Raw genomic sequence first — 17634 nt, forward strand, 5'->3', positions numbered from 1 at the left:
TTGTTTACTGCTTACTTCACAACTCCATACAAGGAAGAATCCCTCTGAGTCTATACAGCAAAGTTATGAAGAGAAGGAATTGTGCAATTTAACTATATTACCATCTCTTTATTTTTATTTTCTAATATTTTATATGTGTTCTATGAGGGAGTTTTTCATTGGTACTGAAAACTTAACTCTTTTTGCTGATCCAGTTATTTAATTTGTCTGTCCGTGTCAAGCCTTTTCTATCCCATCCTGTTACAAAAATGACACATAAATACTAAAACAAGTCTGTATAATCAGAGCACCCACTACCTTTAGTGTGAGTTTAGTGTTCAAAACCCTTTTGTTTTTGTTACTTGAATAAAATATTTCAAAGATTTGAGTAAATTATACAGTAAATTATACAGGCAGCAGCCTGTCCCTCAGAGAAAACATTTTTTTGAGTATTGAGCATGGAGCCAAAGTAAAAGAGCAGTTCATCAAGGGAGATTATATAAAACTATTTAAAGATTGTTCTTGACCTTCCTACCTCTTTTAGCGCCTTGTAGGAATAATTTAAGCTTTCCTTCTTACAGTTGCCTACTGTCAGTTCTGTATTTCTGTTTTTTTCTCTTCATGCTATAGATCTAGGGTATCAGAGCTTACTATGGGGAGATCTTCGAAACGCTCTTTTAAACTCTTGTCTGAGAAAGAGCCCTTAGATTCAGCCAGGTCAACCTTGGCAGAGAAAGTTCACCACAAGACTTTTGTGTCCTTGATCTTCTCTCAAGTCAACTTTCTACAGCCCGTGGATTAAAATCTGACCTGAATGAAGAAAACATAAGCTCTGTTACTGGCATTGATGACCTAAGATTTAAAACCATTTTCAACTAAAAATTGTTTTCTGAGATATATACATAATTACATATATACTTGTGTCTATGCAAGTACTTGTAGTTATACGATAAAGGCAAATTCTGTGTTAAATTGCTAATTTTTACATAATATGTAAATAAATTTCTCATACAAAAATGTCCTAGCAACTTGTCTATTTATGCTAATTTCAATACAGCCTTCAAGGACATACTGCTAATACTGTGTGTGCTTCCACCTGCAGATTTTTTCACTGCTCTTATCTCTTATAGATAGAATCCCAAAAGTTGCACCAATATGTGCTGACAAGGATTCCGTTAAGTTGTTCAAAAGCCATATACTTTATACAGGAGAATCCTATGGAATGCCTGACCTGTAGCTGTAAATACAGAATACAGAAGTGAAGTGGGAATTAAGTTATTGGAGGGAGTTATATTCCTTGATCCTGTTGTCTCTTAACTTCAGTATTGTCACTGAAAAGTACTGTAATTCGATGTGCTTGCGCTTTGGGAAAAGCCCAGAACAGGTTCACATAGGCTGTTAGTGCTTAGTGGTTAGTTTGGAGATGTTATACAGTTGTATGTCTTTTTGTGCCAAAAAAGGTGCAGCGCGCAGAAACAGCAGTTTTGATTTTGTATCCAAGTGAGCTGTCATCATTTAATCCAGAGATGGAGAGTATAACCAGAGCTACCCCAAAGCTAACCAGAGATGTGTTACAAATTCATCATGGACAGAATTAGGCTTTGTAATTGAAAAACGTACCTCTGCTCATTACAACCACAGCCATTTGTTCTCTTTCAGTCTAAGCACAGTAAATGCATAGAAGTAACTGGTAATAGCTTTGGATACTTATTGAAGTATGAACACAAACTGTATCAAACTCTCAACTAAGACTTATCATCTGTCTTTTTTGAAATTTGGAGCATGCTGAGAAAACTTTTTTCTTTATTCCTTTCAAGACAAAGACAGGGATTTGTTTGCTGCAGGATGGTAACCAGGAGCCTTTCAAAGTGCGACTGCACTTAGCCAAAGATATATTGATGATCCAGGAGCAGGATGTGATCTGTGTGTCTGGTGAGCCTTTCTATTCTGGTGTAAGTAGTTCTTATTTCCTCTTTTAAGATGTACTTTACAAAAAGTAAAAATACTGATTGTGTGTGTACATGTGTGTGCATATGTGTGCATTTATTCTATTTGATATTTCATGTTACATTGTTAATACTGAGTATAGTTTAATATATCAAACACTAAATTTATTCTAATATATCATCTCCAAGAGTAAATTTTAATAATACTCGTCTAGGAAGCATCAGTAGGAACAAATATGTTATATGCACAACTTATTGTATTGTTTCTCCACACCTTAAATCTTGGAGCCACATAATACAGTTAAGAATACACATAAGAATGACAAAAGCATTGACTTTTGCTGCAAATGCAGATGTACTTCAATATCTGATTATTGTCTGTGGAGCTTATGAGACAGTTGATGGTTAACTGTTCTGGTAGAGCTTTACTGGATGAAAGTGTAGCAATTACATGTTATCCTCTATTGCTTGATTTGCCTCATAGGATAGCATAATATCAAACTTAATGTATGTTGCCAGCAAATAATTTGAAGGCCACCAGCTAAACTAGCATTTTACATTAATAGAAATGGACTTCTGTTGAAACACTGTAATGGTGAAATTTATGTATTACTATTTTACGTGATGTAATGTAAAGATGCAGAATTTCTTACTTAGCACGTCATTGAATTTTGTTGATAATAAATTGAGTTTTGGAGGCAATTTTTTGAAAGATCTGTGAAACATTATGCAGGATAATATTGTAGTTACTATTGTAATGCTATGTTTTTATTTTATTTACAAGATAGCAGAAAAAAAGGAACAGTTACTATTCATTTCTATAGATGTACTGCAGAGAGATTTCTTTTATATTTGTTTGAAACTAATCTGATTATTTAGTTTGCTCACTTAAGTGGAATTTTCATAGGATTTCATGTTAAATCCTGTGAGGCATAGCAGTGTAATACCTATATTATGTCTATGTTATTAATTACTGCTGTTGCCACATCTCTATATCTCTAAATACAAATATTATATATATATAGTATAATAATATAATATAATATAATATATATATATTTACAATATATATTATATAATATATAATATATAATAATATAATATATAATAATATAATATATTGTATAATATAATATATATAGTATAATAAAAAGATAGAAATGAAAATCTAAAAAGAAATTGGTAGCTTGGGTTTATTTGCATGTCTTTTGACCATTTCATGTTGTACAGTTTGTTAATACTGGTCCATGTGCTGTATATGTAATAGAGATGTTCCTTTTAATGTTTCTCTACAGACATGACATCTAGCAGCCCAGGCAGAAAGAAATTATGAGTTCAAACTCTGGCTATAGCTATAGCTGTTCAATTAGCAAGACACACTACAGCACTGTTTCTCCACCAGCACCATTCTGGCTTTATTTATTGCAAGATTTTATCACTCAAAAATATGACTTTAATTATTATGCTGTAACGTGTATTACTTCTGCTGAACTTGGTATTTGAATGTCTTCATGAAATGCATATTTAGTTTTTTCCCATTTCACAGCAAGACTCTCTTACAGCTTTTCCCTCTTGTTTGTCACATCCCGTCTGTCAAAAGAGGGAGGGGTGAGGAGGGGTGACCAGATTCTCAAATTCCCTCTGGGTAGATTAAGGTGAAGCTGGCACTCAAGTTCCGAACACAATCATCAATTTTAATGAGAATCTCTGTACTACAATTATCTTAAAAGTATTGGTATTCTTACAATTGTATCTCTCTAAGCTGTGCACATAAACTTTGCAACTTTATAAGAAATCGAAGTAAGGCTTGCATTACTTAACAACTTTTTGGTGGGAAAAGGAAAGAAAAGAAAGCGAAGAATTGGCAAGAGACAGAAAGAGAAATGGACAGAGAAAGAGATCACTGTCACAGAGTTGATCAGATCAATCTATGTCCGTGACAGGGGCGACAGGCCTCTGCCCTCCCCCCCCATTCCAGTCCCACAAAAAAATGGGAAGGAAGGAAGGGAGGAAAAGAGCAGCGGCAACAATCTATGGAGGAAAACTTATTTTACTATAATATCGGAATACAAGATAATACAATATATACAATTTAATTGAAATTGGGATTAATAAATCAGACAAGATGAGAGAGAGAGTTCCCGGGACCGAGTCAAACCTGAAAAGCTTGGAACGGCCAGGAAAGCACCCTCCAGCACCCACTGCCAGGCAGCAAGAGAGCGCTCCCCCCACCCAGAAGGGCCAGATCCCGTGACTGCTGTAATGTACAGGGATAGGTAGCTGGGATTGGGGCAGTGACACTTTAATGCCCCGTACACTACATGATGTTTTGATGTGGAATACTGGAACCCAAAAACAAAAAACAAAAACAAACAAAAAAAAACATAGAACCATGACAATCACTGATCTGGATTCCAGCATTGGTTTAGCCTACAGGGTAACCTTGGTCTGAGCGAGCACCCGTCCTGAAGTTTCAACATACTGAAGTTTCAAAGCCACCCTGAGCTTCTCTCAGGCATTCTTTTAAGCCTGTTAGATTTCAGCAGGTTTGTCGTAAACAAGTTTGCTCATCAACAAGTTAATCAACAAACTGAGGAGCTTTGGACAGAGCAAGGCTGTCCCTTCTCCACAGGGCCCCAGTGCACTGATGGTGACTATGTCTTTAGCCTTTCGCCTGTTGTCATGGTGATGATCTTATTTTGTATATGTTTGAGACAATTCCAGACGTAGCACAGATAAAGTGTTTTTCATTGGCCTGCTACAAGGTTGGCACTGTCACTGTTGAAAATAGTGTGTTTTGCTTCACTGATTACAGTCTCCCTACTGTATTAGCATATTGAATCTATAACTCACAAACTAATGGATATTAATGTGGTGCTGAGGAGTTTATTTTCACTTGACAGTGTTTTTGGTAGGCTAGTAATTTTGACCCCTTTTATTCTTGTTTATTCTGAGATTAAGACTAGATCTTGAATCAGTAGGCTCATTCTAGCTAAGGATGATTGGCATTTCTCAGATAGTTAACTGTCCTTTTGTCACAGACTATTTAAATAATGTGGAATTATTAGCTGTGACTGTGTAGCATGATCAGATGTACCACAAACTTAGTTTTTGCTTTGTTTTTTCCTTTTCCATTTTTATTGCTGCTGTTTTTAAGCTTCTCTTTTAATTGTTTGCTTGTTGCTTTTTTATATTTTACTTTGTTTGGCTGATTTTGCTTTGTTCTTGGTGTCATTCTAGATGACTGACCACATCTATTTTTCTTTTACATGCTTTTGAAAGAACAAGTTCTTTCATTAGAAACTAACATTGAATGCCTCGTTGAATGAACTCTAAAGAACAAAAATAAAATTTGTAACTGAGGAACAGTAGCATTGTTAAATTGTACAGACAAGAAGCTACAGCGAAAATCCTTTTTAATCTGTTTTAATCTTCAAATAATTTGATTATAGCATGTTAAACTTACCACTTCACTATTTAGAAATGAAAGATTATTACTACGCTTCTAGTTCAGAACAGTGTCTCTTCTGTTTGTTGAATCAGAATCAATTTGCATGCTCCTCTGTGTAGGACAGACTTTAAACAGTCACTGAACGTTCCTGCAGTATCCTGATTTGCATCCTGCAGAATAATTTAAATGAAAGCAATGAACCCTTAGGAGTGAGGTGCTGCTTAATGTGAGTACATGAAATAAAGACCTAGTTCTTAGTATAGAATTCTTCCTTTTTACTGGAAAACAATTTTAATTTTCTAAATCTGAATAGATGCAAAGGAACTTTGTTTCTGCCATCATCGCATGCAGTTTAGAGTAAAAAACTAAAATGTGTAAAAGATTATAAGCAGCATAGCATATAAATAGTGTTAAAATATAAAAAAAAAAGAAAGCATCTGTTTCTTCAGTAGTTTGAATGAAGTGATGGTGTTCGTGAGGATCGTGCATTAGTCATACCTGAAGCAGTTCCATGGAGCAGTAGAGATAGTTCTAGTCACAGGTTACATAGATCTGAATTTCAGTATCACTTGTATCAACAAGTATTACAGAGATTTGCTTATGTATTTCCAAGGGATAGAAATATTGTGGATTCACCATTAATCCTACTAGCGGGCATCTGATGTAGATTTGGATTCCAATGCAAATGAACAAGTTAGATGTGACATTTTGTGAATCTTGAAGTCTAGAAGGCAATGTCTGTGTTATTCCAAATGAAATCCTTGCCTGGAGGAAGAGTTGATAGTGTGCTGAGTGTATGTCTGAGTTTTGACTAGTGCATGTGATGAAGATACCCATGGGTCCATATGATAAAATTGGAAGATGGGTAACTGTTAGGTCAGCTACATTTTTCTTTCCCTCAATGTAGTAGACTCTAAGAAAAGATCTGTTCATATTTGTGGTATTGCCAACAGGTAGCTTTATTTTAATCATCACAAATCTCTACAACAGTTACTTGTGCTGCAGAACAGTCAGGATTTTTTCCTCTTTTCATCTCAAAAATAAATTCCCTGAAAGCAGATGAATTATATACCACATGGGCACTTGCCCTCGTTATTGATGCAAGGAAAAATTTTATTTTATGTCTCCTTTCAAAATGCCTTGAATGGCATGAAATTTTATTTGCAGAATTTTACACCATGATGTTCAAGTTGACGTACAATAAGGCAAACGCCAGACTTTTCAAATGCATAGGTCAACCGACACGACTAACAAGGATGGCCTGATACTCCTTGCTGCAAACTAGGTGGGGAGGTACCCCTAAGATATAGTATGTCTCCTTTGAAAGAAAAATCTTCAGTAGGCAAATTCCTAGGAAACTTATTAATCTTTACAATTCCAAATCATAATTTTTATTTTGTAGTTAATCCTCGTAATTTCTATCACCTTTTCTGTCTGCCTGAAAATCAAATAAATGAGTGGCTGTCTTTTATCAGGAAAAGTAGCTACGTGTTGAGGAGGATTCTGTTTGTTTACTAATTGTACTCAGGCAAGCATTTTTTCTACTGGAGTGTATCTGCCTGTTAGATCCAGAAACCAGTGATGACAGTGTACCATCTGACAAAATGGGTGGTTTGAATCAGCTTCTGTTTTCCTAGAAGACTGAAAATAAACAGTGAGCAGCTGGCAAAATGCTAATTTTTGTTACACCAGCAGTTTGTTTTCTTCAATAATTTTCTTAAAGGTTCTGTTGAAGAGTAATAGATTTTTGAAATACAGCTAACTTGCTATTGAAAAGACAGAGGTAGCTCTGATTCATGTTGAGTAATCTAATTCCTTACAGCCATGCAGTAATGCTTTATTTAATTAAACATTTAATAACTTGTTTTTAGCTTTTTTAAGGATGTTTTCAGGAGATAGATATGAAGATCATCTATACTTTCAATACTAATAAAAACTGAATATACATTTTTATAAATTTTGGAACATCAGTTCTCCAAGAATTTAACTGAGTTTGATACAAATGTATTGAAATTTAACCTAGGGTCTGTAATTGCTTTTGGATGGGTGAGAAGCTTTCATCAGTAAGCATCTTTTCCAAGGTCAGAGAGTAACACCGAGTTAAATTGTTGAACCGAAGCCAGATCTGATTTCTGGCATTACTAATCAACAGCCATTCTTCTTTTTCTTGTAAAGATAAGAACCTATTATGGCTCACTTTTAAATGTGTCCATTTGCTATTGTGAAATCAACTACACTGAAAGATTTATAACTCTATAATGTCAGTGTGGATTACAAAAAAATTAGTTGCACAAAAGAGAGCCTTTCACCTTATAAAATTGTACAATACATTGCTTTTCGTGATGTTATTGATTTAAATAATAAAGATATTATGTCAGAATGTCACTTAACCCTGACTTGCCTGAGAAGTCAGATGCAGTTATTGCATTTCCTTTGTTTGCATATTTTGGATTTTCAGTTATACTGAAAGTGTTTTTAAAATGTGTTACTTCAGATCTTTAATTTTGAGAGGATTGTGGGTTTTTCTTCATATATCTTGGTGTAGGTAATACAAATTCAATTTACATTATCAAAGCTAACGGCTACAAAAACGAGTGGAAAAAAGGGAAAAGCTTAAAACATTTTTGATTCACATGAAGCTTTGATTTACTTTCTGCTTTCTGTTTATTCCTTATTTATTTACTGTTTTGATTCAGATGTGAGACTGAATTGTGGGAATGTTTCCAAAGTGAAACTTCCTCTCCAGAAGAGAACTGCAACCACAGGAATGGATGGGTCACCTTTCTAGCATTGTCTATTTTATTAGCTTCACAAAATCTATCTAGAATGTGTTTGGTTTGTTGTTTTTTGTTTGTTTGTTTATTTGTTTGTTTTTTAATTAGTGCTGGTATCTGTCTGATATTCAGTGGACTGGATGAAATTTTCTCACAGAAGTTATCAAATATCTATCAGAGGATGGTAACTTTTGTTTTCCTGCCAATCTGGACTATTTATAAATATAGACCTGACAAATGTAAATTAAAAAATGAAAAAGGTTATTTTGGGGCAATCCAAGAGAGCTTATTTTTCTGCCTCTATCTAAAAAAATAGTAAGTGTAGCAATCTATGGAGGTTAAAATACAAGGCTGCCATTTGTAAGACCAAATTTGAAAGAATAGAATAATTTCTTGTCTTTGCTTTTGCTGTTTCTTTTTGTTTTGTTTTTTGTTTATTTGTTTTCTTACAAAAGAGGCAATACAAGCATTGAAAAAGATGAAACAGTTGGAAAATCCAAAGCATTGATCAAGATGTGATGGGAGGTGGCAGCTGGAAACTACACCTATGATGAAACTACAAAGGGCATTCTTTACTTAACCATGTGAGAAATCAGATCAATGCTGACCTTGTATTTCCTTTCTTCTTCTTTGTTTTCATTTTCTTCCTTATATACTGAAAAATTCAATACTTTGAAGGCAATACATTCTAGAAGTATAATTTTTACAAGTAGAATTTTAGATGAGTGTTTCTGGTTTGGGGCATATGCTGTATTAACAGTAATACACTGGAGTGAAAAAAAAAACAGAGTCAGGTGCTCTTGTTTATTAGAGTCAGTTTTAGCAGTTTGTATCACATCTGCATTTATCATGCACAGCTGCAGAGGAGCCAGGATTCCCAGTTGACCAGGTGTTCTGTTGCCCTTCCATACTGCCAGTGTTCTTCAGTTGTACAAGGAACTGAAATAAGGAGATTTCAGCAGTTGAGCAAGGCCTTTGGCATTTAGACTTTTAATTCAAATCAGTGATGTGAGTGACCTGTGTATTTTTAGAATGAGTGTGAAGTTTGACTGCTCACATCAATTAATCCAAAGAAAAAACAGTAAAAAAAGAATAAAGCATTAGCAAAAAGAAGATGTAAAATCTCTCTACTGAAAATGGATGAAATTATTCAGTGGATAAAAAAAGTGTTTTTTGTTTTTTGTTAATATGTATCACAGAATCACAGAATTGCAGAGATTGGAAGAGACCTTAAGAGAACACTGAGTCCGACTCCTCTGCTATAGCAGGTGCCCTGTAATAGGTCACACGGGTAGGTGTCCAGACAGGTCTTGAATATCTCCATAGAAGGAGACTCCACAGTCTCTCTGGGGTGCCTGTTCCAGTGCTTCCTATGTTCAAATTTTAGGCTTTTTGTCCTATCACTACAAAGCACTGAGAAGAGCCTGGCCTCATCCATTTTCCTCCCACCTCTCTTTAGATATTTATAAACATTAATCAGATGCCCTCTCAGTCTTCTTTTCCTTAGGCTAAACGGTCCCAGGTTCCTCAGCCTTTCCTCATACAGGAGATGCTCCAGGCCCTTTATCATCTCTGTGGCACTCTGCTGAATTCCTTCTAGGAGATCTCTGTCTTTTTTGAACCAAGTAGCCCAGAACTGGACACAGTATTTTAAGTGTGGCCTCATCAGGGCAGAGTAGAGGGGGAGGATCACTTCCCTCAACCTGTCATCCATGCTCTTTTTAGTGTGCTCTCTTTTTAATACTATATATATGTATATATATACAGACATATGCTTAGTATCACTGCAACAGTTCCATCCACAGTGAAAACAGAGTTCTTGCTTTCTGCCTGTAAATAGTTAATTGCATAGACTTCTGTGCTTTTTCTTATTACTTATTGTCACCGCATGCTCACAAGATCATTCTTCATTTCTAATCTTTAAGATGATATTTGTAGTCTCACGTTCATACTGGTGTTTAAGGGAAAATTTTAATACATCTTTAGTAGAAAACTAAAAACTACTGCCTTTCTGTTTCAGTGCGTAGCTCTCGGATGAATAAATTTTTGGCAAAACTCTTAGCTCTCCTTTCCAGTCAATGAACATATGCGTGGATGAGGAATTTTCTGAGTTACAAGCATAGAAAATGCTGACAGCTTGGCAGCAGCTTTGAGTTTTTCAATAAAATGATAACTGCTTTTTTTTTTTCTGTTCCAGGAAGCAAGTTGTAAAACACTCTTTGAATACTGTATCTAAAAATCCTAGGAGCTCTAACTTTCCTTTTGTTTAGTATAAAGTAGCTAATAAATGTGATAAAGGAATTATAAGCTCACAGGATGTGTTGTTAGTCTTATATCAAACTGGGTGGGTTCTTATTAGACTCAAATCAATCAAAACTCAGAGATGGCATAGTTGGGGAAGCTGAAAAAAAAAAACAGTGCAAGCTCAGTGATATCTGTGTAAATAAAGAGGGGGATGTATTGTACTCAATGGAGGATATAAAGGGTGAAATAGATTTTCACCTGATGTGGGCACCTTCTTAGAATCATCTGAGTTAAATGTTTTTTTGTTTTGTTTTGTTTTTCTTTGCTGATTATAGAGAAAGTTACCTTTGACCACTGTCCAAGTTTTAGATGACTTAACATTGATCAGATTGAATCTCGTTATTTTTCTTCCAATGTTTTGGTTAAAAAAAGGAAAATTGATGAGATCTGGGGTGTGATCTTGTGCCAAGATTCTGGCGTCTGACAGTTTGGGAAAAGCTGTTTCATTCTACTGTTTATGTGAGGCTTGTAATAGCACAGTAGTGGATTATTGGTGGTGTAGTAATGAAATACTTAACTCTTATGTAATTCTGGTTTATATTTTTGGAGGTTGTTAGTTTGCATATTTATGTGTTAGGTGTTTTGTTGTGAAGAATATGTAAATCCTTACATTTAAGGTACACTAAAGTAACAAAATTCTTTTTTCTAGGAATGCGAAGTGTGTAGAATTTGCCTCAGCTGACTACAATGCAATACTTTGCACGTAACACATAACTAGAGCGCATCTAACATACAGTATGCTCTTAAATTTCAATTCTGTTCAATAGCAGCCCAGACCTGAAATATTTAATATCTGCTCTCAACAAAGATAGAAACGAACCTAGAAAAAGTACCATCTGAAACCCTCTGATAAACTGTGTTGTGCTGCGAAGTTACAATTGCTTGAATTATTTCTGGATGTTCTATTTGCTTACTCTTACACAATTTTTCCACTATGTAATCTGCTATATTGGTAAAGTATTTTTGAAGTATATTCATTTTTAGCTCTTACAAAGTAATGCCAGACTACAGTGTAAAATATTTATAGTTTTATGTCAGATGGGCTATCAAACTCAGGGAAAACAAAAAATAAAAAACAAATGAACCAAACATTTTTATGGCTTGCTTAACTCTGAAGTTGAGTGAAAACCAGAATGCTGACTCTGCTGACTCTTTTACATAGGTACGTATATGTGTGTGTTTCGATAAGAAAGAGAACAAAAAGGAAGTTTTTATTAGGCTTTTTTAAAAGCATAGCTCTAATGTAGATGCCACTCTTTGTACTTAATGGAGATGATGAACTTTAAAGAAGATTTATGTCCTTTAATGAGCGTACTGCTTCATTTGAAATGTATGAAGTATGATATGCTTTGTTCCATGCATAGATAATGTAATACTGTTATGCTAGTTCTCTTTATTTAAAAAGATTGTTATTTTTCAGTGTATTCTTATGTAATGTAAGTATTTTCTGTGTGATTTGAACATATATAACAAAAATATTAGAATGTATGGACTAGAATGTAGTAGTCAGTCTATTGTTCTTAACTACTTATCCAACAGGAGACAGAGCTGAAAATGGGAGGTATCTATCAGAAAAAATTACTACTATCAGCAGAGCCACAGCTAAGTGTTTCATGTTCTTATGTGTAAACTCGGCTTAGACCAAACATCAAGCTGTGTTCTATATTAGTTTATCCTGACTTTATTGTTGTCAGCATTATCTGACTGAAACCTCCTGGTGGATGAAAGATTTTCTGAGTTGGTTTGTGGCCTGGAATAGCTCTGTGGTTTGAACTCTCTTTCTGGGCACTTTGTTATTAAAGTTCCTAGAAGGTGTCAGCGAAGAGCTGAGAATGCTCTTCTGGACTCTGCACAGCATAGATGCACACTGATGGAACAGGTTAGGCATATGTTCTTCTACTGCCATGCTGTACATTCGTTAAGTTTTTAATACATTTCAATACATCTCTTTCTTAGAATTAAACATTTACAAAGGTTAATGTAAATAAATAAATGTGACATCTCATTTTAGGCAGCTATCTTTTCTTGGCTCTCGAAACACTGTACGGGTGGTTTGTGCTTGCTTTTTCTGGAGTTTCACAATTCATATTTGTCACAAATGTGAGAGACAACTGTGTTTTCCCTCAAGTTCAGCATTATCTGTTTCCCAAACCTCTTACCTCCCTACCTCTTTTATTTTCTTTTAAAATGTAAAGGAGGGGAAAATAGATCTGTAAAGCTTTCAAGCTCATTCATGCTTGGCAAGTTTCTCATAGGAGACAGGAGAACACTTTATGCTTCCGTATGCTTCTTGCACTCCTCAATAGCCATATGGACTGAATTATGATCCATTCCTTAATGTAATAAATAACATTGATAGTATATATATTTTACTTGTGCATGCAAATCTGAATAGCACTGGCAATCTTTGCCAATTGGACTGGAAAGTATGAATGTATATATTCAGACTTAAGAAATTATATGTATTGAAAGGAATATAAAATCTAAACCACGTATACAAGACATATACACGTATGTAACCACGTATACAAGAGAATTCTAGCTATTTCTTCTATTTGTGACTGGACGTATCTGCTGCTAAGATTTTCACTGCAAACCAGATTGTCTTATATTAAATGATTTTTGGGAATAAAATCAACGTGAATGACAAAAAAAAACCCATGATTTTACTTTTTAAATGTTCGTATCTAAGGCAGACACTAGGCTACAATTATTACAGAACAAATTTTAAGGATAAGTAATAGAAGAGAAAACATGGGGTGCTTTTAATAATTGCATCTATAACAATAGCCAATAGTTTTAATTTTTAAACCAGAACCTCTGTGAGGTCAAACAGTGACTGTGTTTATTTTAGTCTCTTAATTTGGATCTGGAATGAGCCTTGAAATGAGTTTCTGGATCATCTAAACCATTCTTGCTTTTGTTCACGTCACTGAGTGCTATTGGAGTACCCAAGTTGTATTCCTTTTTAGATGAAACTAAATTGGAGAATGTGCCTCTGGAGTGCAATTTATGTGCTTCAGCATCTAGTGTTCAGTCTGTCTACAGGACCAATTCAGGGACAGTTGAATTGAAGTCTGAAATGCATGTGTTGTGGATGAAGTGCCCTGCACTAATAGCTTAATGCTACAGATCTGCTCTTGTTTCACTGCAGTGTTTGCTAGGGCACACATTGCTACTATCGTATGAACAGAACAAATTAATTTTTGTCTGAGTCAAGCTGTGCTATACTTTGTTGTTTACTCCTGCAGCATAGGTTTCATAGTAGTTTCACATTCAGGAATTTACAAGTTTATCATTAAAGGTAAAATCAGTGTAGGAGGGTAGCACAGAAAGAACTTAATGAAATGTGATTCTAGATGTTGTGGCAGAAAATACTAAATCTAACCAGACTTGATTGGACTTTTTTTTTTTTTTCTTTCTTTTTTTTCTTTTTTTGCAGGAAAGGACAGTCACAATTAGAAGACAAACTGTAGGAGGATTTGGATTAAGTATAAAGGTAGGATGATTTTTTGGTATATTATTCCATATAGAAGGTCTTTGTATATAGTTAATTTTAGTTTTAACGAGGACAAACTATATTTCAGAGGACTAGGAACATTAGATAGAATATATTCTGAAAAGTTTTATGCTATCACAATAGGGTAGCCAGCAGCTACACCGCCCTATGGAACAGAAGGCAATGGAAAGATCATTCCATTAAGAATCAAACTAAACAGATCTGTAATATGATTTCATGTGAGAGTTGAACAGTATTTGCAACTGCACAGACTGTACTTTTGTTCAGTAGCACTCTAATTTAAGTGGTTGTTAATGTTAATTTACAGTGGCAGGCACAGAGAAGAGCCAGTAAGTTCATAATCAATTCTCCTAGAAATAATACCATATTACTTCACTGCAATTCATTAGTTTGGCAGAAAGTGCTACCACTTTCTTATATTGTTTTCTGTAGATCAAGCAATTGCAGTAATTTATCATAATAGTTACCTTACTTTTGCTTTCCTCAGTAAGAGTTAAGGACATATGGAAGTGAAAGTGATCCTTTTTGAGGGACAGGGGGGTTAATCATTTTTGTCCTCATAAGCTCTATGTAAATCTATATTGCCATTATTTTGAAAATCTTACCTTAGCTTAGAATCTCATTGTGGAGATTCAACATTATTTTATCTTCTTAGCACAGCAGTCCTTAGCCTCAAGATGGCAATAGAAAAAAATCAAGTGTACTTCACATGAATGCAAAGAACCTTAAATGATGCATATAAAGTTGAAGTACAGGCTTTTCTGTGAACAGCTGCTAGAACTGACCTTATAAAAACTGACTCAGAAGAGGGATTAATGTCCATTTGTTTTGTCATTGATAAGAATATTGCTGAATAGAAATACAAACTCTTAAAATATATCTTGGCACACTTCCTTTTATCTATTTGATCCACTAATGACCTCTTTTCAAGGAAAACTAATTGCTATTTTGTAGCCAAAATTTCTCACGAATTTAGTCAACAGGGTGCAGTGTCCTTATAGGTTACAGTTCACTGAATAATTTTTCAGTAATGTGTGTCAGTTTACGATAAAGTATACAAGGGAATGAGATTTTACTCGTTAGTAGTAAGAAATAGCTGCTAAGAGTAAATTTTGTTGTGGTTTGGAAAGCAAGTTTCATGAAGTTGAATAAAAGTGACTGAAATTGGGTTGTTTTTTTTTTGTTATACTTTACAATAGGCTATCTTCTAAAATTAAAATTGTGAAAAGAAATCAAAATCACTTTGTGCTTAAGTATCAGGTAAATAGGAGAAACACAATCACTGGCAAATAGAAATTATAAAGTGCATGGGTGGATGGTCTGTCTTAAAGTAGTGGTATTTTTTTAGAGCAAAATATCCACTGTTCTGAATAAATTCCTTGGAAGATGCAAAAGGATTTAGAAATGCCAGTGTGACTATGGATTTTTCAGATTATGAATTCAGCCTTGGAAGATATCTTTATGCATTCATGAAAGACCATATAAACTGAATAAGGTCCTATTTCTGCAAAATAATCTATATTAAAAGCTGCAACAGAATTTACGAATCATAGCATTAAATCATTAAACATAGCTTCTAGTTTTACTGCCAAGTTGTTTTGATCATAATTAATAAGGTAGTGGAGCTACATACATTCAGGCTTGAATAGATATTTTCTTTTCAACTTTTAGAATGACTAATGACCAGATGAAGATTGTTAGTTACTTTAACAGGTATTGCTTCAACAGATCTCATCAGGTAGACAGATCTTTCTCAATAAAATGCATTCAAACGCAATCAGATAATATAGATTAGATAATGAAAACGGTGAGAATAATTCCGTGGTCTGCAATATTCTATAAATGTGTTTGAAGCAAGATGATTCTGCTTATTCTAAGAGTCAATGAACTCATTTACTATCTTGCTAGACTCTTCTTTTTCTTTCTTTCTTTCTTTTTTTTTTTTTTGTAATCCTGTAGTCTTAATAAATAAATAAATAAATAGATGAGCAATTGGATATTAAATTCTACCTAAAACAAAGAATGCTGCATAAGCTTATATTACCATATTTAACTTGTAGTAGGAAATAGAAATGGAACTTAAATGATGCTTTTTGTAGTTTTCTAGGCAAGCTGTGTGAATGCTCATTGACAATGACTTTTTGGGTATGCAGTATAAGTTCCAAAAAGTGTCAGCTTTCTCTTTTAAAAGGTACCAGTTAATCTTCTTGAAGATGAGTAATAGTTTGCTACTTTGTTTTGGTTTGTTTGGGAAAAATACTTTAAAAAACTCATATATATATATATATATATATATATATATATATATATAAATATATATATATATATATATGTGAATATATAGTATATATATATGTATATATATATATATCACAGGAAAAAAAATTGCTTTGTGAAAATGACTTAAAGTAGGGATTTACAAGTTAACCTTAAGGAAAGGCTGCTATGAGAGCCAAACCTGCTTCATATGTTTCATGAAGTTTATCTCACAATGGGTAAGGAATTCTTAACGTACCCTAGCTTTATCTTTTTAGGATCTAGGAGATATGATATAGATGTCTCAAAACAGAACCTGTAACTATTGAATTTGAGACCTAGGCAAAATGCCTGGTGGAGGAAAAATAAGGAAATTCCACACCTTATCCTGACTGATCATTTTCCCGTGCCTGGTGTTTGTTCTCATTTTTGGCACTCACATGTACACGCTTATACAGAACTCATGACTCTGTATGTAAGTATAGTTGCTGAGATACCACATTTCATGTTCCCAAAGTCGCTATGCCTTCCAGAGAAGAGAAATACTGCCATAAGGATATACCGGGAGCCAAATTTCTGTGTACGTCTGGAAACCAAAGCAGCTTAGTTTTGGATGGCCAATTAATTTTGTTTTTTTTCCCTGTTTTTGTGCCTGTGAACCAGCTCCTGTACTTCTGTTGTTTCTTCTTTTATGAAAAAAACATCACTGATCACTTTGTTTTAAGACTTGGTCCCGAGTGCTGCAGTGCTTCACTTTCTGCAGTGGATGTGAAGTGAGCAGCTGTAGCTGATCAGCCATCATAAATTAACCATCCGTGCTTGTTAGGCAGCTTGCTGAACCTTTGTATCTGTGTTAGGGCTTTTGGAAAGGTGCTTAAACCAACGAGCCATGCAGGCGAGGTGGGATAACTCACCTGATCTCCATTACTCAGCTGCCACTTCTTGATGCCAACAACTTATGCCTTAAGCACGATTCTTATTTGAGTCACTGCATGTTTTAGAGACTCAGTCTGGATTTAAAAGTTTTGAATAAATGTGAATGTAATGCATCCCCTGCTACTGCTATAAATGGGGCAGAGAACAGTAGCAAACCCTTTCTAACTCAGCAGCAGTGCAGATTATGTGACAAAGTCTTAGGGCTTTTGTGTTTGTTTTGGTAAATTTGTCTCCCATAACTTCCTGTATTACAGCAGTTCTGTGTCTTAAGTTACTTAAGGATGAGTTTTATCTGAACTCTTTCTTTCTGTCTTATCTGAGATGTGAGTTATAAGTGTACAGTGATTAATGCCTCTCACTTGAAAGTATTTGCTTTGAGATGAATTTATCTAGTTTTAGCATTCAGCTGAAGAGTAGTATCATCTGTTTTTTCCTGTTAATTTGATCGTCTGTTTGCTACCAGAAATC

General features: G+C 34.6%; 1 protein-coding gene across 9 annotated transcripts in view; it reads left to right on the forward strand.

The window, feature by feature from the left end:
- SNTG1 (syntrophin gamma 1) overlaps positions 1-17634 on the forward strand; it is a 325426-nt gene that overhangs the window by 185068 nt on the left and 122724 nt on the right. For 6 of the 9 annotated variants that reach the window (XM_052704127.1, XM_052704124.1, XM_052704120.1 and 3 more), the window contains 2 exons: positions 1797-1931; positions 13897-13953. In XM_052704127.1, coding sequence (XP_052560087.1) covers positions 1797-1931; positions 13897-13953 — 192 coding nt within the window. The remainder of the gene's footprint in view (positions 1-1796; positions 1932-13896; positions 13954-17634) is intronic. The other 3 variants (XM_052704128.1, XM_052704129.1, XM_052704125.1) reach the window with 2 other exon arrangements.

This window comes from Tympanuchus pallidicinctus, unplaced genomic scaffold (genome assembly GCF_026119805.1).
Source record: "Tympanuchus pallidicinctus isolate F22 unplaced genomic scaffold, pur_lepc_1.0 scaffold5, whole genome shotgun sequence".
NCBI classification, from domain to species: Eukaryota; Metazoa; Chordata; class Aves; order Galliformes; family Phasianidae; genus Tympanuchus; species Tympanuchus pallidicinctus.